This window comes from Chiloscyllium plagiosum, chromosome 19 (genome assembly GCF_004010195.1).
Source record: "Chiloscyllium plagiosum isolate BGI_BamShark_2017 chromosome 19, ASM401019v2, whole genome shotgun sequence".
NCBI lineage: Eukaryota > Metazoa > Chordata > Chondrichthyes > Orectolobiformes > Hemiscylliidae > Chiloscyllium > Chiloscyllium plagiosum.
Window position 1 is genome coordinate 25,379,948 of NC_057728.1, and position 24,336 is coordinate 25,404,283.

Genomic DNA, 24,336 nt, shown 5'->3' on the forward strand with positions numbered 1-24,336 from the left:
TTATTTTTCCACTGAGTGAATAGTGCCCATTAGTATGAAGATGGAGAAGGAGATGTAAAAGCTGTGCTCACACCTCCCCACTCACCTCCATCCAAGGCCCCAAAGAACCTTCCACATCTTGCAGAGATTTTCCTGCACATCCAAACATCTCATCTACTGTGTCCATTTGTCTCCATGTGGTCTCCTCTACATTGGAGAGACAGGATGCCATATCGCAAAAAGTTTCAGAGAATATCTCTGGGACACATGCACCAAACAACCCCACTCCCCTGTGGCTGACCACTTCAACTCTCCCTCCTCCGCCTAGGACGTTCAAGTCCTGGGCTGCCTCCACTGCCAAATCCTAGCCACCCAATGTCTGGAGGAAGAGCGTCTCATCTTCCGCCTTGATACCCTCTAACCGCACTGCATCAACATCTATTTCACCAGTTTCCTCATCTCCCTTCCCCCACCTCATTCCTGAAGAAGGGCTTATGCCCAAAACGTCGATTCTCCTGTTCCCTGGATGCTGCCTGACCTGCGCTTTTCCAGTAACACATTTTCAGCTCATCCCAGATCCAACCCTCTAACTAGGTACCTCTGTCTTGAACTGTCCAACCTGTCCATCTTCCTTCCCACCTATCCGCTCCACACTCCGCTCCGACTTAGCAATATCACCCTCTCATCTGTATCTACCTATTGCCTTCCAAGCTATCTTCACTCTAGTCTAGTCCCACACCCCTTTTTATTTATCTCACAGCAACACCCCCCCCCCCAATCCTGATGAAGCAAAATGTTGACACTCCTGCTCCTCAGAAACTGCCTGATCTGCTGTACTTTTGCAGCACCAGACATTTTGCCATAAGTTTGAAGATGTTTGTTCTAAGAGCATACAGGCAGAAGGTGCAAGCTACTATTGCATCCAGCTCAACTTCAGTGCTGAGTTCACCGTCACAGAAAGAGATTGAGACCAAAACACACTGTTTTCAAGGAGGAGGGAAGTATAGCTCCTGTCACGATCGGGATCCAGTGATACGAGGGGAAGGTGGGATTAAAATGTTGAGCTCGACGATTACCCATGAATGTAATGAAATGTGGAGCAGGTTCGAAGGGCTGAATGGCCTACTCCTGTTATTATCTTCTGTGTTTCTGCACTGATCTAGTAGTTTCTTATCTTCCACCTTCTCTAAGCCTGAGTTCATCCAAAACTTTGCCGACATTCATCCAGTTTTCTTTACCCATCGTACCTTTGCTCACTGACTTGTATTCTTAATCACACACAACCTTGTATTTAAAATTCTTCTCCATTGTTCAAATGCTTGCACTTTCCCTTCCTGCATTGGAGAAATGCAAAGCCTCTTGTGTGGCCTGATTTACTTTCTGCCCCTTCATCAGCTCTGCCTCAACTATCTAGGACCTAGCTATGGGATTCCCTTCCAGACCTTCCACATCTCTTTAAATCTGTCTTCAAGGCCCTTCTTTGTTTCGTTTCTGGTATCTACTTGTGTATCTCATGCCACATTTGAAATACATATAAAGAGTATAGATAAGAATATGTGGGGAATGATTAGAACCATGTGTATGACACAGATTCGAAGGGCGGTTAATAATAAGGAAATAACTCTAGGGTTCCAGGAAGATATAGATGGCTTGGTCACATGGGCAGATCAGTGGCAGATGAAATTTAACCCTGAAAAAGTGTGAAGTGATGCACTTCTGAAGATGCAACAAGAGACTCAATGAATGGTAGGACATTGGGCTGATCAAAGGAACAGAAGGCTTTGCGATGCTTGTCCACAGATCCCTGAGGGTGGCAAGCCAAATAAATAAGGTAGTTAAGAAGAAATACTGGATATTTACCTTTCAGTTGTGGCATAGATTATAAAAGCAGGGAGGCTGTGTTGAAACTGGCGTACTATATGCATTTCTGGTTGCCTCACTTTTGGAAGGATAGAGCTCAGAAGAGCCAGGAGGAGATGAGAAGTTGTTGGCGGATAGGATTGGGGTAAACCCTAAGGCTTTCTATAGGTATTTAAGGAATAAAAGAATGACGACAGTAAGATTAGGGCCAATCAAGGATAGTAGCGGAAAGTTGTGTGTGGAGTCAGAGGAGATGGGGAAGCACTAAATGAATATTTTTAGGCAGTATTCACTCTAGAAAACAACAATGTTGTCAAGGAGATTACTGAAATACAAGCTTCTAGACTAGGTGTGATTGAGGTTCACAAGGAAGAGGTATTAGAAATCCTGCCGAGTGTGAAAATAGGTCCCCTGGGCCAGATGGGATTTATCCTAGGATCCTCTGGGAAGCCAGCGAGGAGATTGCAGAGCCTTTGGCATTGATCTTTAAACCGTCATTGTCTACAGGAATAGTGCCAGAAGACTGGAGGATAGCAAATGTGGTTCCCCTGTTCAAGAAGGGGAGTAGAGACAATCCTGGTAATTATAGACCAGTGAGCCTTACTTCAGTTGTTGGTAAAGTGTTGGAAAAGGTTATGAGAGAGAGGATTTATAATCATCTAGAAAATAATAATTTGATTAGGGATAGTCAGCATGGTTTTGTGAAGGGTAGCTCGTGCCTCACAAACCTTAGAGTTCTTTTGAGAAGGTGACCAACCAGGTAGATGAGAGTAAACTGGTTGATGTGGTGTATATGGATTTCAGCAAGGCGTTCGATAAGGTTCCCCACAGGCTATTGTACAAAATGTGGAGGAATGGGATTGTGGGAGATATAGCAGTTTGGATCAAGTAATTGACTTGCTGAAAGAAGACAGAGGGTGGTGGTTGATGGGAAATGTTCATCCTGGAGTCCAGTTAGCAGTGGTGTACTGCAAGGGTCGGTGTTGGGTCCACTGCTGTTTGTCATTTTTGTAAACGACCTGGATGAGGGCGTAGAAGGGTGGGTTAGTAAATTTGCAGACGACACTAAGGCCGGTGGAGTTGTGGATAGTGACGAAGGATGTTGTAGGTTACAGAGAGACATAGATGAGCTGCAGAGCTGGGCTGAGAGGTGGCAAATGGAGTTTAATGTGGACAAGTGTGAGGTGATTCACTTTGGTTGGAGTTACTGGAATGCAAAGTACTGGGCTAATGGTAAGATTCTTGGTAGTGTAGATGAGCAGAGAGATCAGTGTCCAGGTACACAGATCCTTGCAAGTTGCCACCCAGGTTGACAGGGTTGTTAAGAAGGCATACAGTGTTTTAGCTTTTATTAATAGAGGGATTGAGTTCCGGAACCATGAGATTATGCTACAGCTGTACAAAACTCTGGTATGGCCGCACTTGGAGTATTGTGTACAGTTCTGGTCACCGCATTATAAGGATGTGGAAGCTTTGGAAAGGGTGCAGAGGAGATTGACTAGGATGTTGCCTGGTATGGAGGGAAGGTCTTACGAGGAAAGGCTGAGGGATGTGAGGCTGTTTTCGTTAGACAGAGGGTTGAGAGGTGACTTAGTAGAGACATAAGATAATCAGAGGGTTAGATAGGGTGGACAGGGAGAGCTGAAAATGTGTTGCTGGAAAAGCTCAGCAGGTCAGGCAGCATCCAAGGAGCAAGAGAATCGACGTTTCGGGCATGAGCCCTTCTTCAGGAACAGGGAGAGCCTTTTTCCAAGTATGGTGACGGCGAGCAAGAGGGGGTATAGCTTTAAATTGAGGGCTGATAGATATAGGACAGATGTCAGAGGTAGTTTCTTTACTCGTAGTATGGGTATGGAATGCTTTGCCTGCAATGGTAGTAGATTCGCCAACTTTAAGTACATTTAAGTCGTCATTGGACAAGCATATGGACGTACATGGAATAGTGTAGGTTAGATGGGCTCCTGATTGGTATGACAGGTCGGCACAACATTGAGGGTCGAATGGCCTGGACTGCGCTGTAATGTTCTTTGTGTATGCAATTGAAGGGGTACAGAGGAGATTTGCCAGGGTTGAAGCATTTTGATTATGAAAACAGACTGGATAGTTGTTGATTATTTTCTTTAGAGCAGAGAAGGTGGAGGAGGTACCTGATTTGAGGTGTATAAGTTAGAAAGGCATTGTGTGAATAGGAAGCAGCTGTTCCCCTATATTGACAGGGCAATAATGAGGGGGACATAATTTGAAGGGCAAGATGTTTAGTGGATTTGAGGAAAATGTTTTCATCCAGTGAGTGATGGAAATCTGGAATGCAAAGCCTGGGAGGGTAGTAGAAATAGAAACCTCCATAATTATTTTCAATAAAAAATGTGGATGAGCATTTGAAATATCCTAATATTCAAGGCTATGGGCCAAGTGGTGGAAAGTGGAATTATTGCAGATAGGTCAGAACAGACACAAGAGCTGAATGGTATCTTCCATCCTGTCTGACTCAGTTATTCTATTGTCTGTATTTAATACATAAAACATGTAACTGGGTGTATATATGCATTAATCATTGTAGGTGACAGGACAGTCTGAGTGGTTAACAAAGCCTGCGGTATCATAAAAACCGAAAGAACTGTGGATGCTGGAAATAAGAAACAAAAACAATTTGCTGGAAAAGCTCAGCAGGTCTGGCAGCATCTATGGAGGAAAATCAGAGTCAACATTTCGGGTGCAGTGAACCTTTTCTTTGAACTGGTGCAGCATCCTACACCTTACTAATAGGACCATAGAGTATAACAAAAATGAAGTTATGCTTAACCTATATAGAACATTGGCTCATCCTCTGGAAGAGTACTGCATTCAGTTCTAGGCATTACACTTTAGAGGAGACATTAATGCATTGGAGAGAATGTAGAAATGAGACATGGTCCCACGGTTGAAGAGCCTCAGTTACATAGTTTGGAGAAGTTGAGACTTGGCCCTCGGAATTGAGAAGGTTGAAAGAAAATTTTTATAGTTATTCAAAATCAGGAGGTGGCAGGACAGGATAGATGGTGGTGGGGGGCGGGGGGGGATCTTTTTCCATTGCTAAGAAGATTGAGGGCAAGTGGGCATAGATTTACTGTAATTGGCAAAAAGAAGCATACTGTACTGCATGAAAAAGGTTTTTCCTCAAGTGGTTAAGATCTGGAATGCCATAGGTGAGCGTAGAGGCCAAGTTCAGTTGAAGGATTTGAGATCAAATCAGTTTGTAACCTGAAAAGGAAGAATGTACACAGGGTTAAAAAACACACAACACCAGGTTATAGTCCAACAGGTTTATTTGGAAGCACTAGCTTTCGGAACGCTGTTCCTTTATCAGGTAGCTGTGGAGCAGCATCAGATGTAAACTGGCACAGATATGATTGGCTGAATGGTCACTTGTGCAGTTGCCATTCTATGATTGCTTTTGTTGAAAAGAGCTTTGGTGAGTTTCATTATGTGAAAGGTGCTTTATAAACAAAGTGGTTGAAGGAGTTATGGTGCCTTTCGTTATCTAAGCTGAAAATGTGTTGCTGGAAAAGTGCAGCAGGTCAGGCAGCATCCAAGGAACAGGAGAATCCTGTTCCTTGGATGCTGCCTGACCTGCGCTTTTCAAGCAACACATTTTCAGCTCTGATCTCCAGCATCTGCAGTCCTCACTTTCTGCTTTCGTTATCTAGTATAGCTTGAGTGTAATTTTGTAAATGGCTAGGTAGATTGAATTAAGCTGAATCAGTGATTCATCTTGTCACCAATATTGAAGATGATGATAGTCATGACAGCTATCATAAATTTATTATAAAAAAAAATCTATGGTCTTTATCTAACACTAGATCAAAGACACTGTCGTTGACTCTTAACTACCCATGAAAAGGCATAGCAAACCACAGTTCACTGGAAGTTTGGGATAGGCAATAAATACTAGCCTTGCTAGCATGAATATAGCAAAGTTTAAAAAAAATCATTCTGGTTCACGTTGCAAATGTGTCTTAATTTATGCGGTATTTCTGCACTCCAGATTGAACAAGACAGATTATTTGTCTCAGCCGGCCATTTAGAATAAAAATGAAAGAGTATAATGCCTTTCACAAACAGTGTTCCAGGGTACCTGCTTTTATGGTTCAGTCATAGGTCCTTTCCTCTTTATCAGAAGACCCCAGGTATGTGTCATTACATATCTGAACAGATTGATTTAAAAGTATCTACATGTTTTATAACATCTCATTTGTGTGTTGTTTGGAAAACTTAGGTCAACTGTGAATTTTCACAAGGAGGTAATTAGTAACCCATCACCCTTTTTAAGGGTGATCCACATTTCTTTTGTAAAAACTGAGAAAACCCCTTTTTATTCTTACTCTAATGTTTCCAAAAATATTTTGGGTAATCATGCTTCATTTTAATAGCTTTACCACATTGCAAACGACTTCCCTTAACTTTCTGATTGTGCTTAGAATAAAGAAATGTTCTTAATGTGTTATTGACAAGTAATGGAGGTTTTTCTAAGAGTTAATTCATACATCATTTTTAATGACATGCTAAAGATGATGTGTAAATAGAACTGATTGACAATCCCTGAAGGTGTTTTGAAATCCAAGTTCTGTAACTATGTAAAATGATCTGTAGTTTGACCTACCTGGAAATAACATTGAAAATGTTTTGTGTGATAATTTAACTGTACTACTTTGTGTGTGTGCCTGATGTCGAGTGGTAGAACAGAAGCTTTTCCAGTAGAATTCTCTAATCTGCATGCAGAGATGTAAAACAGGTCAAGACTCAATAGACTCCAAACTTGGGTGGTAAATTTGATATGGAGGGAGGGAGGGAGCGTGAGGGGTAGAGTATTGGGGGAAGGAGAAAACTTTTCTTCACTCCTGTTTGCTTCTCTTTCAGCCAATGTCCAAGTTCACATGTACAGCTTGGTTGGTCACATGACTTCTCTCGCACAGTTGTCAGAGGTTTAAAATTCCCTTGTATATTTCAAAAGATTTAATTTAGCCCACATCTGCATGTCTCAGTAGCCATTGTTTTCATGACCTCAGATGATTGTCCTTTTGTATACTTGGAATTTCTATTTGTGAAATGTAGGAAAGGAGTTCTCTTTCCCTGGATATGTTGATTCTGGTGGTTTTTGTCGATCCTTTGCCTGCATGCAATGGAATGTGGTTTACAGCGATGCAAATTGAGAGCCATCTTGATATGACTTGGTGGTTCTCTTGTTTCAGGAAGATACTTTTTTAAAAGTCTGAAATGTGAATCCAACTAATGAAATATTAAATTAATATTTATTGAGGAAAATTTTTATGACAGTAGGTATACACAATATTCTTTCCTTTCTGTCAGTGGAAAAAGTTGAAAGACTATCTTTTTGAGATTATAAAGGATTTTTAAAAGGTAGCATTCACCATCTCAGTTTATTGGATGTTATCATCAGGGCTAATGAAGTGAAGAGCTTCCCAACTTATAATCACAATCAGAACTGGTATAAATGCTTTAGACTTAGTTGATTGTGTAATGTTTTAATTTAAAAGTCTTGGGTCACTGTAACAGTTTGTAAAACCCATTTGAGATTCAACAGTTGAGGCAAATGCCATAATCAGCATTTTTTTGTTTGGGGTGCAATCATGCACAAGGTAACTCTTGTTAATCTCCTCTCTTGTAACTCAATCAAAATTATAAAATGATAGTATTTTAGTTTGTACATATTTTAGTTTCAAACAGCACTTTTAAATTTAAACATTAGCTTTCGAGTGAAACAACAATCTATCCGTTCCTTGAAGCAAATTGCAGGAAATTCCAGTACAAAATAGAATCTAAGAATGTTTCAGAAATTCTGACACCATGCATGATAAACTTCTATTAAATAATTTGTGAACAACTTTATGAATTGGCTTCTCTTTTTTTTAGCAACCTTTTGTAGGTCTGTATATGTCTGTCTGTTTTCTACATTGAGCTTTCAAATAAGATTATTTTGCAGTTTGTATTATCTTTAGTCATTATGGCAATATCTTTCAGTAGGGACCTTTTTAACCTGTATAGTATAAAGATTTTCTGCCACATGTTATTCAGAATAAATGTGGTATGATGTATGGGCCGCAAAAGCAAATCAACTCATTGATAAAACTGATAAATACAAATGAAATGAAATAAAGTCTTTAAAAGCTAAATCCCTGCTTTTATTCCTTCTTTTAATCCAATATCTCCTTTTTATTTTAATTTGGTGGACATTGAATTCAACTATTGTAATTTTCATGACCTTTTTGCTACTTGTGCTGTTCAAATTTGCAGTACTTCAGTCTGATTATCATTCCTTCCTTTAAAAAATTTCAGATATATGGAGAGGGAGAGAATGGGACTACATTGGCAGGAGAGCTGGTTTGAGATGCAGACTGATGCTAACAGTATGAGTTCATGCTCTGCATTGGTTGGTTATCATGAAGGCCTTTCCTTCTCAACCTCTCTCCTCATTCTTTACATGAACAAGTAGCCTAGTAAGACTATGGCACCTTTATCTTTACACAGTGTAATCCTATACAATATCCATAATTCCAAATTGGAATTTTGATTCTCTGCACTTTGCCACCAGCTAATCTTATTTTAGTTATTTGGCACATAAGCTGCAAGTTACATCTTTCTTACCTCCCAACCCCGTCAGTGGTGTTTTAGGCTGAATTAGATTGTTTACAACTCTGGCATTAGCTGGACTATTGATGTGCTAGTCAGATTTACCTGCAAATAATTGAGCAAAGGCTTTTGCCAGTAGTCAAATTATTAATACCCAATGTTGTTTCACCGGTGTCTTGAAAAACAGTAGTTTGAAGCAAAAAATATGGAGATGTATTCTGGTAACATTTTAGACTGCAGAGCTTAGTATTAAGTAATTTTTTTTTTGTTTCTAAGTCCAGACTGCTTCATTGTCACAGTGTAAATCCATTGCATTGTTAAACTTGATTTTAGACATGCTCAGTGAGTCAATTAGTTTAGAAATGATCTGCTCCCTGTTCTCTGTACACATTTCAGTTTTTAACTTTCAGGGAAGTAGCTCAGCTGATATGTATTCAGACTTTTACAGATTTGTTTCCGAAACAAGACTGTTCCAGCCAAGTTGGGGCCAAACAATATAAAAATGGGATTTACCTGGTAGAATCAGAATGGCAGCTTTCAGTCTAAGATGGGTAGCTGCAATATATTGGGTTTAACAGGCCCAAATATCACTTTTACTTAAGGTGTTCAATGTATTGTAAACTATCTTAAATAAACAAATCAGGGTCTTTTTTTGCCTGAATTACTTAGCTGCCTTTGTTTTTGTGCATTGATCTGAAGAAATGTTGCTTGTCAGTTGCCATCTTCAAAGTAATGATGGAAATTAATTCCTAGTTAATGTAAATTTCTCCAGTGGAAAGTGTTATGTCAGTGAAACATGTATTTAGAAGAATGCCTCATTGCCAGAACTTCCAAATAAGCACCAAGACACATCTTGGCTCGGTGAGAAAAGCCCTTCCAATCCGATCTTTCCTAAAATGCCTGAAGTCTCTTTGCTTCTCAGACACACTTAATTCCCCTCCCAGCCCTCCTCATGCACCAAGGTGGCTCTTTTTAAAGTTTCTATTCTTTAAAATTTTAAACAGTATGCAGTTGCAATTCAGGCCAAGTATAGTAGTTTGCACTTTTATTTTGAATCCATCACTCATTTGCTAATTCACAGCTAATATTTCAGAATATTTGGCATTTGACTATAGTCCAAAATTAATTAAAGCTTTGTGATCAAACTCAAAATGGTGATATTGTATTTCGAATGAAACGTTTTGTGCATTTTGTAATCTCTGAATCCAATTTCTTCTGAGTCTGTTTGAACTAAAAGTTGCTCCTTATTCAGTACTAAATTAGTAATCTCTGAGAGAAGCTTCTGTGGCTGAAGTGAAAATATTAAGGTTGGGATTGAAACAGACTATTGTTGTGAAATTTCCAGAGCAGTCTGCAATAATCATGCTTATGGTATGTGAAATATTATTTATCTATTATCTTGTATTATCTGTTATCTATTTTGCAATATTAGTAGTGAGTAGATTTTTAAAAAAGTTTTGGCATGTCTTAAGATATATAACACAGAATGACCTTGAGGAGAAATAACATATCTTCCTAATGAACACAAAGATATGTCTTCACGCACAAGATTGTATTTTTACATAAAGATTAAAAAAAATATGCTGAGACCATATTTTCCCCTCCCAATGTTGGGAAATAAAAGGAAAAAGCCACACATTGTTCTGTAAGCTGTCCTTCCATTTGATTTATGAAGAACTTTTCATTTGGAAAGTTAGTGTCACTGCAGAGCATGTGGCTAGGGGTGGGGAGATGGGCATCTGTGCAGAAAGATTGCCAAAGGAAGCTGAGAATGTAATTGCTCCCCCTCTAATATTTGTACTCTAACATTCTGCAAAGTAATCCCTTATTCCTTTTTTATCCTCTTTCTTTTTGAGTAACTTGTGTTGAAAATATTGAGCATGAAGTTCTAAATGCAATTGCTGTTTATAAGAATGACTTTTTGTTTCCTTCTCTGCTGGCAAAACTTTTTAAATAGCAAAACAAAGTCCAGCATAAAATATCTAAGCTTCAGTAATTTTCATCACCATATATTGGTTTTGATGACATTTAATGAACAGAAAGAAATGTAATTCTTACAGATGTTTGATAATTTCCTAGGTTAGCAAGCTTGCAATCATAATATACAAATGGACCACAGTAAATGTATTCGATTTTGCTCATGAATTATGTTTTTAAGTCAACTGTCTGCTGAAGTGCAGTAAGGTACTATTTCCATTTTTGGTAATGCAGCATACTAATGAGCTGGTATTCCTTAGTCATTGCTGGTGTGAGGCCAGAAACAAGAGGAATATAAATCTGAACCCTATTAACTCTATAAGCTTTATTTGAGCAGGTTTCTGTTGTCATTACTTTCTAAAGGGGCACAATTTCAGCAAGTTTTTCAAGGCAAAGGTCATGGTATTTTCATCACAGTCATTTCCCCGCATGGTAATTTCCCTACAATTGTCCTGACTGCAAACAAAGGAGAAGAGTGTCCTGAGTATTCTTCAGTAAATGGTACCTTTAGGAACTGAAATATTCTTGCAAAGAAGGTTCTGAAATTATTGGCTTTATGCAATGTCTCAAGAATTGCCTTGGCTTATCTTTAACACTTAACTCCATTCTTATAGTTCACATTGGTGTAAGTGTTAACTCTGTTAACTGCTCGTCTGGAAAATCTGCTATTGCTGATAAATGGAATACTATCATATCCAACAAATAATGCAATTTATTTTTTGAAGGAAACCTCCACATATTATTTTGGTATGAGAAAAGTTTAATGATGTGCTCATGTAATGACAGGGTATGAACAGAACAAAAGTTAAAAATCTAATGACATTAGTTTATGGTCCAACAGGTTTATTTGTAAGTACAAGCTTTCGGAGTGCTGCTCCTTCGTCAGGTATCTAGTGGTGCAGGATCATAGAATACAGAATTTATAGTAAAAGACCAAAGTGTCATACAACTAATGCAATGTATGAGACAAACTGAGATTGCAGATCACTCTTTAATCACCTAGGGAGATGCAGGTTTCTGTTGATTAAATATGCAAATCCCAGACCTTGTTTCAAGTCTTAGTCCAGTGACAATTTAAGATTTTATTAGCATAAAAAAGTGACATCTCAGTTCAGACAATGCATTAAAGGTGTGAGGTTAGAGTCTGCCTGTATCCCAACTTTGAATCAGACTGGTTCTGTTTCCAAAGTAGGAATTTATAAAATGTCACATTGCCTACAGATTGTGTTTTTTGAACAAAATAGAATATATCTACCAATGCAAATTCACCCCATAGACTTGTGTGTGTGGGAGAGTTCAGGGGATCGTCAATATATCCTTCACATGTTACAAGGACTGCATTTTAAAGATCCAATTGTCATTGACTTTTTAACATATTAATAATTGAATAGTTTATGGTTGTATGATAAAATAAAATTATGGAAAGCATCAACAGGTAATTGAGCAGAGTGGCATTCATAAGCTTTGCTTGAGTCAAAATATTTGATCTGTAATCATTGAATTTTCTTTTGCTGCTCTTCCATCTGATCCTTGTCAGTCTTACTGTGAGTTTTTCTAGTATTTTGTTTTTATTTCAGATTTCCAGCATCTTGAGTGTTTTTCTTTTTTTGTTGTTAGAAAATATCTCTCTGCCGGACATGACAACTGGACGCATTATATATTTACTACTTCAAAAGCTTCCTACCCACATATATCACTTGTTGATATGCGACTTCAAGGAACCCTGAAATTTACTCCACAAATGAGGGGCAAATCAATTATTTAATATCACTTCCCATGCGTAGTATCTCTGAGCAAATATTTAGCAGGTTACAGGTGATCTGGGAAGGAGGAAGAAAGAACTGTTTTAATCTGTAGTTTAGCTAATGGTGTATGAAGTTAACATTTGTGGGCTGTATTTGTGCTTCTTGTCCAAAAAAATGGTTGGTTTATTTCATCTCTTCTATACCTTGAATTATGTTGAAAGTCTATCTAGTCTTCCTCTTGGCTTCATTTCTCCAATAAAAATGTGGCCAATTGTTAGTATCAGTTTCATTAAAAAAATCCACTAAAGCTCATCATAACTCATACTACCCTTTATCAGTTAATTTATCACTCACGTCATTCAATTCTCCTTCTAAATATTTCAACTTTATCACCTACTATTTTACAATTTCTTACATTTAACTAATCTTGACCTTTGGATGAGACTTTAACCTGAAGACCTGTGAGATTCTGGTCTCCTTCCTATCGGAAAGATGTTGTGAAACTTGAAAAGGTTCAGAAAAGATGTACAAGGATGTTGCCAGGGTTGGAGGATCTGAGGTACAGGGAGAGGTTGAACAGGCTAGGGCTGTTTTCCCTGGAGCATCGGAGGCTTAGGGGTAACCTTATAGAGGTTTGCAAAATTATGAGGGGCATGGATAGGGTAAATATACAAAGTCTTTTTTCTGGGGTCGGGGAGTCCAGAACTGAAGGGCATAGGTTTAGGGTGAGAGGGGAAAGATATAAAAGAGACCTAAGGGGCAACGTTTTTACGCAGAGGGTGGTACGTGTATGGAATGAGCTGCCAGAGGAAGTGGCATTTTAAGAGGCATTTGGATGAGTATATGAATAGGAAGGGTTTGGAGGGATATGGGCCGGGTGCTGGCAGATGGGACTAGATTGGGTTGGTATATTTGGTCGGCATGGACGGGTTGGACCGAAGTGTCTGTTTCCATGCTGTACATCTCTATAACTCTATATGACTCTAAATTGAAGCAGAAAGCAGAGGATAATCCGACAGTTTAATTCATCCTTCAACAAAACAGGTTAACTGATTGTTTAGATCATTCTTGTTTGTGAGACTGTGTATACAAGTTGCTTGCCACTTCAGCCTGTACAAACCGTGACGGTGTTTTGGGAATAATTAATTGTCTTACATGTGAAATGTGCTGTTATGATTCAATTCCTTTCATACTTTCCACATACGTAGAATTATAAATGAAAGGAAGGAAGACCTTTGGCTCAACATTATCTGTTAGTTCTTAGCAAGAATAACGTTGCTAATTTCATTCCACTGCCCTTTCCCCATAGCCCTGCGATTATTTTGTTATTTGTGCTTGGACAATTCCCTCCAAAGCTCCATTTGATTGGCATCTACCACACTGTCGGGTCTGTGTTCCAGATCCTAAACACTTTCTGAATAGAAAAGTATTTCCTTATGTCATTGTTGGTTCTTTTACCAATCTTTATTTGGTACCCAATGAGTAGCCCTTCTGCACATAAGAATAGTTTTTCTTGAACTACATTGTCAAGGACCCTCAATTTTGGCTATTTCTCTCAAACCTTGAAGGAATAAGGGCAAAACTATAGAGGATAGTTACAAATTGAAAAGTCACTGTTCAGTAAAACCTGAAGCAAGCAGGGCATGGTCAACTTCCTTTACAATAATGTGAAATGGCTGACACAACTAAAAGCCCACTCTGCTATGGATTTTTGTGATGATAATTAGCACTAGTGTGTAATGCTGGTTCAGATAAGTAAAATGATAATCTGGAAAAAGAATGTAGTGTACCAAGTCCTAGCATTATTGTACACAATATCTTGATTAAACAGATTAACCAGCATTACTGTTTCCCAGTTCTAAGAATAATTCTTTAAAAAAATTCTGGGAAATTGAAAGGACAACGTAATTACAATGGGAAGACCTTCTCACCTAATCTAGGATGATGATGAGAGATGGTCTGTTATTGATAGAATGGCCTGTCTTTGCCACCTTTTAATTATGAAACACAAAAAATTTAAGTACCTCAAATTAAATTATTCGATTAATTAGGGGAAAGATTGGTCACCTGCACTTCAGACTTGGGCCAGAAAGCCTGAGTTCCATGTTCACCTGCTCCAGAGGTATGTTATAACATGTCTGAACAGGTTGATTAAAATATATTCATTTCAGACTCCCTCTGAACCTAATGGGAGCGTTGCCCTTGGGAATCAACATAATATCGCTTTGATGTTTGAATATTTTTCTTTTGAAGTATTGTATTTGTATTAAGTAGAGGTTAAAATTTGAATTTTTTTCAAATAACTTTTTTTTTAGGATATTATTTGGCTTTACAATTTATACAACTTGTATAATCAAAATTGCAACGCTCCCATTAGGTTCAGAGGGAGTCTGAAATGAATATATTTTAATCAACCTGTTCAGACATGTTATAACATACCTCTGGAGCAGGTGAACATGGAACTCAGGCTTTCTGGCCCAAGTCTGAAGTGCAGGTGACCAATCTTTCCCCTAATTAATCGAATAATTTAATTTGAGGTACTTAAATTTTTTGTGTTTCATAATTAAAAGGTGGCAAAGACAGGCCATTCTATCAATAACAGACCATCTCTCCTCATCATCCTAGATTAGGTGAGAAGGTCTTCCCATTGTATTTACGTTGTCCTTTCAATTTCCCAGAATTTTTTTAAAGAATTATTCTTAGAACTGGGAAATAAATGTGTTTTCTTGAAAATTAAATTGTCACATGATCTTCTGTATCAAATGCGCAACAAACTCAACTCCTGGTCCCTTTGCTGAGGGAATTTTTTTTGTGTTTCACCTGGACTCATGGCATATCTGGGAAAGTGTATAAAAAAAAAATCCAGCAATGTATTTTAGATGATTGTGGGCAACACCCTTAACTAGCTTTGTTTCTTTTGGGTCGAGGACTAGTTGAAGCCTACAGGCCCAAGATATATAACTTGGAGTCTAGCTCCCTCTGGCAGAAGTTGAGGGAAATGCATTGAGAGACATAGCGGATTCATTACTCCAAGTAAGGAGTTACTATTGTAAACGAGACAAAGTCTCCTAACTGTTTCAAAGGAGAGAACCCCAGCTTTTGCAATCTATGTAGCTGAAGTCCTTTGTGTTTTTAAACTGCATTCATAAACCTTCCTGCACCCTCTATCAAGTTTTCCCATTCTTCCAAAGGTGTAGAATCCAGAATTGGAAGCCAGTTGAGGTCGAAGCTGCATTTTATAAAATGTATATTATGTTCTTTGCTGTTTGATTCAAATAGTTTTATTTATTCATAGCATATAGATTTTACTGGCTAGGCCAGTATTTATTGGCTATCCCTAGATGCTCTTGAGATGGTGGTGGTGGTGAGCTGCCGCCTTGTACTTTAGTGGGTTCATCTGCTGTACAAACCCCACTGTACGTTTAGGGAGGGAGTTCCATGAGTTCAACCTAGTGACACTGAAGGATAGTGATATATTTCCAGGTTGAGCCTTCGACATCATTTATGGAGCTTCTAGAGATGTATCTTGGAGATGACTGAACTCCTCATCCTTCATCTTGTGCCAGCCATGATTCCAACCAGTTAATGGGCCACATGGCCGCCTTCTGCATTGGAGGGATTCTGTGGTTCCAGAAGGGTCTAGGATTTAATGAAAAATAACTGACATACTGCACATACAGTGTCACAGTTTAGTAGCCTGAGAATGCTGAAGTGTTTGAGTTTGACTCCTGCTTTGACCTCATTGCAACTCACTATCCTTAAGACAGATAAGTAACCCTTTCAGCTGATTTATTATAACTAATGATGCACTACTGATGAATGCACAAGATCCTCTAAATTGTGTCTTGATTTAATTGCTTAAACCTGTATATTCTGCTTGTTTTATTGCCCAAAATTTGAGTGTAACGGAAGTTATGTTTTGGAATGCATTGGTTTAATATATTACGTACATAATTGTATTATTCAGTGTGATGTTGTCGTACTTTTATTTACAAAGTAATTTATCCAGATTAAAATGAAAGAAAATACTCTATTCTGACCTCAACTAGTGACTCAGATATCAGCCCGGCCCCCATGTTAGCACTCTTGAATCTGCATCAAAATTGTAGATTAATTTGGGCTCATCCAGAGACTTAAGTACAAAATCTTCAATCTAGTATGGGGGGGGGATTCTGCGTTATTCGAGGTGTTATTCTTCAACTGACAATTTAAACCTGGTAAGAATAGCAAATTAAACCTCTAAACAGTTCGCATAGATGTTAAAAACAAAAATTTCATAGCATGTTTGAGGAACTTGGAAAGCGTCTAGCATCCTGACCAACATTTATCCTTCAGTGAGCGCCTGTAAAATATCTAGATTTTATCCAATTGGTGTTGGCAGGATCTTGCTGTGTGCAAGCATTGCCACAGTAGAAGCACTAGAAAAAGTGCTTCATTTGCACATTGAGAGCCTGAAAGGCATTATATGTAATGTGAATTATTTTTATAGAATCTGTATAAATTTATATTGATTAGATTTAAAATGTGAAATCTTAATTTCCTTTTAAATATCATATAATTTAGAGCCAAGTGTGAAGTGCAGCACTATATTTCAAATGTGTTTCAGATTACTTCAGTCTCTATCTCAATTCCTTAATGCTCTTCGCTGTTGGCTTATTCTGTGCTAAATTCGCTGCCTTTTTATCCCTGACTAAATCTCTTCCTCTCCAAAATCTCTTGCTCATAGGATGGCATGCTGGCTCAGTGGTTAGCACTGCTGCCTCACATCGCTGGGGACATGGGTTCAATTCCATCCTTAGGCGACTGTCTTCGTGGAGTTTGCACATTCTCCCTGTGTCTGCGTGGGTTTCCTGCGGGCTCCAGTTCCCACCCACAGTCCAAAGATGTGCAGGTTAGGTGGATTGACCATGCTAAATTTACCCATAATGTGCAGGATGGATGGGTTAACTCTAATAAATGTGGATTTTCAGGGATAGGGTGGGATACTCTTTGGAGGCTTGGCGCAGATACGATGGGCTGAATGGCCTCTGCGTTGTAATGATTCTATGAATCTCCAGCAATGTAGTACTCCTGCGATACTAAAGATTGGGGTGGGACTTGATTCTATGACTTAACTCGGAGGCAAGAGTGCTAACACTAAATTGAGGCTAATATTTGAGGACAGCTGAATTGTAGTGAATATAAGACCTATTCTTTTGAAATCTCTACTGCCTAAACCTTTGGCCCTCCATTCATACTTCTGCACGTTTTGATTGGCTCACCTGTGCAACCACTTTTACCATTTGTTTTAATCTCCAATGAAATCCCTATTCTTTCTCACCATGGTCATTGCTGTTGGTACAATCCTTTAGTCCAATGAATGTAAATTTGAAAGGGTATGGTGATCAACTGGTTTAGTCTTTCACCAAATCAGATAATGCACTATTGGATTGTGCTCTCGTCTCCTAAAACTGCTCACTTTTCAAAACTCTCTCTTGGGAATACAAATATGACTAACTAACTTCACTGCATATTGTCTTTTTAAGCCCCCGTCTTAATTGTCGCCACCAATAAGTTCAAAGAGCTCATAGACTTCTTTATCAAGAGCACCTGCCTCTATTACTTCCCTCACATCCAATTGTCCACAAGGGATCGAAAAGCTTTTTCAAATTTTCCCCTACACCTCCCTCACCTCCATCCAAGGCTCTAAAGGAGCCTTCCACATCCATCAAAGTTTTACCTGCACATCCACCAATATCATTTTATTGTATCCGTTGCTCCCGATGCGGTCTCCTCTACATTGGGGAGACTGGACGCCGCCTAGAAGAGCGCTTTAGGGAACATCTCCGGGACACCCGCACCAATCAACCACACCGCCCTGTGGCCCAACATTTCAACTCCCCCTCCCACTCTGCCAAGGACATGGAAGTCCTCGGCCTCCTTCACCGCCGCTCCCTCACCACCAGACGCCTGGAGGAAGAACGCCTCATCTTTCCCCACCCTTCAGGCTCTCTGCCTTTATTCCTGATGAAGGGCTTTTGCCCGAAACGTCGATTTTACTGCTCCTCAGATGCTGCCTGAACTGCTGTGCTCTTCCAGCACCACTAATCCAGAATCTGGTTTCCAGCATCTGCAGTCATTGTTTTTACCACGTTGTTTCTAAGTTTGTTTTCTTCTTTAAATTTACCCAACAAACATTTTGCATTACACCCATACCAAACAGAACATATTAGTTCCTTGAGGGAATATAAAACTGTATTATTCCTAGTTACTACAATCTTGTTTATCTAGTTTAAGGAAACATATATATTCAAGATCATCAATAATAGGAGCTTAAATTACACACGAGGTCAATATCTAAGACAGCAAAATAATGAAATGTGTAGGTAAATCTCAATTACCCTACTTATCAGCCGTACAGAAGAATCAGGTAAGACAATCACAGCCCAATGCACTCTGATAATGTTTGAGTCCTTGCCTGTGCACAGTACTGAAATAAATAACATTGTTATGAAATGCATGTTAAAAGAATCTCAATTTTTCCATGCCCTTTACCTTATTGAAGTTGCTTGACTACACATTATTGGTGAGGGACGTGGCAAGAGGGTCACTATACAAAACCTTTACCCACCTGATAAAGACCTCACCTATGCCAAACTGCTTTCAAATATGAAAAAAAGATATGGCCACTTGACCTGGTCAAATGTCTTCTCCACATCTGGAGAGATCACAAATCCCTGTACCGATCATTGTTGACATACTTGGATCATATTTAGTAACCTCCTGACATTATTTGATGACCTGCAACCTTTTATCTGATCCTCTTTAACGATGGAGGGCAGCACAGTTTCTCGTCTTAGATAGGATTTTGAATCGATATTCAGAAGTGAGATGAGCCCCTAGGAAGCACAGTCCTCCCCCTTTAAGGATAAGAGAGATGTTCACCTTTCTTAAAGATGGCGGGAGGAGCCCACGACTATGTGAAACATACTAAGAATTGGTCCTGACAGTATATTTATATACTGGGAAGTCTGTCAGGACCAGGCTCCTTTCCATTCTGAAGCTGCCTCACAGCCTCCTGCACTAACAGGGGGAATTAAGGAGAGACTGTTGCTCAGGAGAGACTTGCTCAGGGGTCACTCCCGGGAAGTCCAAATTCTTGAAAAAAGTCTCCATCCTAGCCTACCTATCCTCACAACTTTAAAATTGGTATAGTTTGGAGTAACATTTCTGAAATGTCATGTTAATCCTTTTAGAATGATGGGTTAAATTTCCAATATTTTACCTGATCGAGTTACTGGCTTGGGGAGCACTTCTTTCCCTCCCAAGATACGCTAAGTACGTAAGCTTCCTCTTAGCTGTCTGTGTGAGCAGGAGTTCAGTGTTGACTGAAGCACTGTGGTCTTCTGAATTTTAGCCAATGAAGGCCTATCAAAGTATGCCTTTTCATCTGCCTTCAGACGTGTTTCAAGCAAGTGTTGCTGCTCACCCTTCTGCTTTTTTTACTGGCAGAATAGGAAATAACTAACCCCCTAGTTATTTAATAACCCCCTTGTTTTAGCAGTTTCCCTGAGAATGGACGGATTACTGTCTGAGCCTGAACTAATTCTTTAAAAAGCCTTAAATTCAGTGGAAAAGAATTTGGTAAACTTGCTATCCTTAAGGATGAAGGGATTCAGTTGCCAGTGCCTTGAGCCTACCATTGTATCCTTACTCTTGACCATTAGGTACACTGGACTGTGATCAGAAATAGTGATATTGCCAATTGTACATGACACCACCGAGCTCAAATGCGCTGAGGAGTCAAAAGGAGTTCAATCCTGGTATGACATTTGTGAAAAACACAAAATCCCTGCCAGTAGAGTGAAGGCGCCTCCAAACATCTGCCATTTCTAGTTCAACACACACCCCTGAATTGCTTGGATCACGAAGAAGATATCGGGGGACCTTCGGGCAATCTGTCTACCGTAGGATCTATTGGACAATTAAAATCCCCCTCCGCAATATTATGCTGAGATGCAAGGTTAACCAGTTTAGAAAGTGTGTTTGTCAAGAACTTGAGGGGGTGAGCCGGGGAAAAATAAATATTTAAGATCACATATTCTTCCCCATTTATCAAAGCTTTAAGAATTTCAAATCTCCCATGTGTGTCGTACCCATTCTGTTGCAGTTTCAAATGCTCTGCATCTTCTGGGTGTTTCTTGCAATAAGGCAACATCCACCATCTTCCTTTAAGACTGGAGAGTACCTTTTTCCATTGACCAGTGAGTGACTCTCCTTAATGTTTCAGGTACACTACTTGGCACACCTTCTTAGCCATAACCTTCTATAGCACCATTTAGACTCCAGAGAGGAAGAACTTCAACTGCAAATCGCCAAGCTTCAGTACAAGAAAGTCCACAAAACACAAAAACTACATAAACTAAAACAGTTACAACCAACAAATCGACAAAACTTGCAAAAAGTATGAAGACCAAAAACAGAAGCAAAAAAGCGCTTAAGGCACTGATTGGAGGAATTTACCCCCATTCAAAGAAGGCACCTACACATCCAAAAACCCTACTAATCCTAATCACCCTCTTAACTCCTCCTAGCTAAGGTCGCACCACAAATGCATGCAACTCAGGATAAAGTAGCAAAAAAAGTAAGAAAAAAATAAGATTAGTAATATACAGAAGCAAGTTTAAAGTAAATACATTGCCCATCCCTTGATAGAACTTAGAAATTAAGTGTAAATCTATCCATCCCAAGCATAATTTAACACGACTGATTACCAACAAAAGGAGACTCCACCAAGTCCTCTCTGAAGGACAAACCTGAACAACTGTTATCTGTGCCTATTTAGTTGTCCGGCTGAAGTCAGTGCATCCACAACGTTCCTTGCTTTCACTGTCGAGTCAAATAAATGTACACTTCTGCTTTACCGCGTAGAGACTCTGGTTCAATTCCAGCTTTGGGTGACTGTCTGTCTGTGGAGAGTTTGTTCGTCCTCTGTCTCTGCATGGGTTTCTGTTGGGTGCTTTGGTTTCCTCCCGCAGTCCAAAGATGTGCAGGTTAGGTGAATTGGCGAGGCTAAATTGCTCCACTGTGTCCAGAGGTGTGGAGCCTAGGTGGACTAACCATAGTAAATGCGGGGTTGCGAAGATCGGGTTGATGCTGGGTCTGGATGCTTCTCAGAGGGTGCAGACTCAATAGGCTGAAGACCCTCTTTCCGCATTGAAAGGCTTCTATGTTTCTGAGATTCTATGAAAATGATAATCAGCTGGAAGGTCAAGATCAATTTCATGGACAAAGTGGAGATGTTTTTCAAAGCAGTCTGTGTTTGGCCTTGCTGATGAATTGGAGAGTGTTCAATCTACTCTACTGTATTTGCTGCTCATAATACAAAGTACAATTAAAACACGATTTCACATAGTGTGTTTGACGAAAGAGGTGGTGAAAAGGGCAAGTGTTTGACCTTCTGCACTTGTATAGAAAGCTGCCAGAAATGAGTAAGTAAAGATGTGTTAGGCATGGTGGAGGAGTGGACCAGTGTGTCATGAAGGGAATAATCCCAGTGGAATGCTGAGAATGGAGGGGAAGCAAAGATGTGCTTGGTGGAGATATTTTCAACTTTTTCCAGGTCAAAGGATTCCAATGCATGGATTCCAAATATGCCTATTGTGGAGTATGTGTAACATTACTTGTTCTGGCCCCTTGTTTCACCAAAAGCTGTCAGAGATCTTTTCACGAAAGAAAACAAGCTTATTACACAAAAAATTAAAAATGCTATATATATGTATTACATATGTCCCCAGAAATCCTTATTACAAATGTTCAGCTTCAATAATGTATCAAGCCTAATTCCTATATAAATGACTCTGTAGCTCGCCTTCCTTTGACTACTGAAGGAAAATAAGACATTTTTCATCCTTGATGATCTGAAGACTTTTTTTCCTTTTTTTTTATAATCTGGAGATTTCTATCAACTGTCAGCCAGGAGATTACTACAAATTAAATACCTGAGACTTCTGTCAACTACTAGAACTTCCCTTAGTCTGAATTCAGCCTACTAGTGACCCCGGCCATATTTTCCTGTATCATAAAACTTAGCTTTGTAAACCTTCAGCAATTAGCGACTGAGGTACCTGATGGAGCCATTTAACACAAGTCCTATGCTTTCTTCAAAAAGCCCTATCTAGTTCACTCCTCGTAATGTCTTTTTGATCTTTGTTTTAAAAAAAAAGTAGTTAGCTTCATCAAACGTAAACCTAAAAACTTAATTTTCTGCCACTTTTCAAACCAAGTTACCAAATAATAATATACTACAAACCTCCATCTATGCAGCAAGGGATTTTTGGTTCAGAATTTCTCCTCTTAAGTGCAGGCTGGAGCAGCAAAGATGGGAAGTCTCTTGGGCCTGGAGCTTTTTGAACCTGAGAGAAATAGAATGATTTTGAAGATGGCCTGATTGTTTTCCAACTGCCCTTCTATATTCTGGATGAGCAAACTTCCCAAAGTTCTGCATTTTGCCTGATCTCCACTTTCTCTTGGTTTCATCATCAATGCCTGGTTGAGGAAATACTTAGTCATGTATGTTTCCATTATTATTCCTGTATTGGGAAATGAGAAAGATAATCTGAACTTCAATGTTCCCATCTATTGTGTTTGGCTATGAATGTCAGTACTGCACTGTATTAATACAGTTTGCAGTATTGTTTATGAAATCTATTTAGTTATGCATAACAATTTGTACCTGCAGTGAATACCTGAAGAACAATAAAAATTTATGCGTTTCCTGCCTTTCACTGCACATAAGTTGCTGTTTGTGCTTTGCTACTTACATGGAAATCAATCAGTCCCACTAATACTTTTACAGCAGAATGCTGCCACTTTTGTTTACTTTTGATGCAGCAGACTCGATGGGCTAATTTGCCTAATTCTGCTCTTATATTTTATAGTCTAAGTAGTTCCAACTTTGCTTAAATAATAGTCTCTGTTAGAAAATAAATGCTAGGAAAGTATTTAATTAGTGTTATTTTCTGATGTTTCCACTAAAACTTAATTTTCACAATCTTTTCAGGTTTGGAAGAGCGTGAACTGTCCGATCTGGAACGCACTCTAAACACAACCATGTCATATGATGAATCAGTTGTGGTTGAAGCACCCAGTGATAGCTTTTGGGAGGTATGATTGCATTGTAGTCTTCCACCTATTTCATCTTTTTTCATTTTTTCTATGTTATTTAGTCTGGTTGATTTTGCAAACTTTGCAAACTTTGAACCTGTGAATTTATTTTACAATTTATAGCACAAGGTTCTGTCTTCTTGAAAATAAAAGGGACAGGACAAGTAAAACAGTATTAATTATGAGCTTTGAACTGGATTAAGATTTCATAACCAGACATGTACATCAAGAGGATTATGCCTTTTTAGAGAAAATATTATTTTGGCCTTCTGAAGGATAGATAACTGTGTACATGATACTTGTGTTAGTATTAAGGCATTTGAAAAGTTGATTTATATATTTAAAGCAGCTGAATCAAAATCTACTCCTTTTCTGTTTCATTGTTTTCTAGAGCCATTTCTGTGGATCATTGCTTTTATTACCAAAATAATCTACAACACTGCTTAATATTTTGCTATTGCACGAAGTGCAGAAAAACAGTTGATCAATACTATTAAAAAGGTGCAATTACATTGCTTCATTTATTGATAGCAAGATTAGACTAAGGTTTACAAGGAAAGAATATTTATCAATATTTGAAAGTTGCAGCTTCTTGAGTTCCCAAAACTGTCTCATAGCCATTTTGGCTATTTCCTTTTTTGGTAACCATCAAACAGTTTAGTATTGTAATTTTAAACCTTTGATATTTTCATCCCAGCTTATTAAGTAGATTTGAAACTATACATGCACTTTTAAAAAGATTACATTGTATTTCTCACCTTTACATAAACAGCATTATGGTGTTTGATCAAACTGCCAAAATGATCAGTATAGCATCATAAGCTATATGATGTAACCCGAATGTTTCTGTGCAGGCCATGCCCACGTTAGGCCCCTTAGATTGTGTAAAATGAGCCCACATGCTGAAACAAATTGGCAATACAAATCAGAAATCTGTGTCTGTTGCTCCCTCTTGTTAGAACTTAAAATAAATCCAGTAGTGAAGAAGCCCAAATTCCAATTC

The 24,336-nt window shown here is 38.8% G+C and overlaps 1 protein-coding gene across 5 annotated transcripts in view; it reads left to right on the forward strand.

Annotated features, from left to right (window-relative positions):
• Positions 1 to 24,336, forward strand: part of LOC122559602 (protein kinase C and casein kinase substrate in neurons protein 2-like) — a 111,780-nt gene that overhangs the window by 42,282 nt on the left and 45,162 nt on the right. For all 5 annotated transcript variants that reach the window (XM_043709371.1, XM_043709370.1, XM_043709368.1 and 2 more), the window contains one exon: positions 23,230 to 23,333. In XM_043709371.1, coding sequence (XP_043565306.1) covers positions 23,280 to 23,333 — 54 coding nt within the window. In that variant the 5' untranslated portion in view covers positions 23,230 to 23,279. Of the gene's footprint in view, positions 1 to 23,229; positions 23,334 to 24,336 lie in introns of those variants that run through there.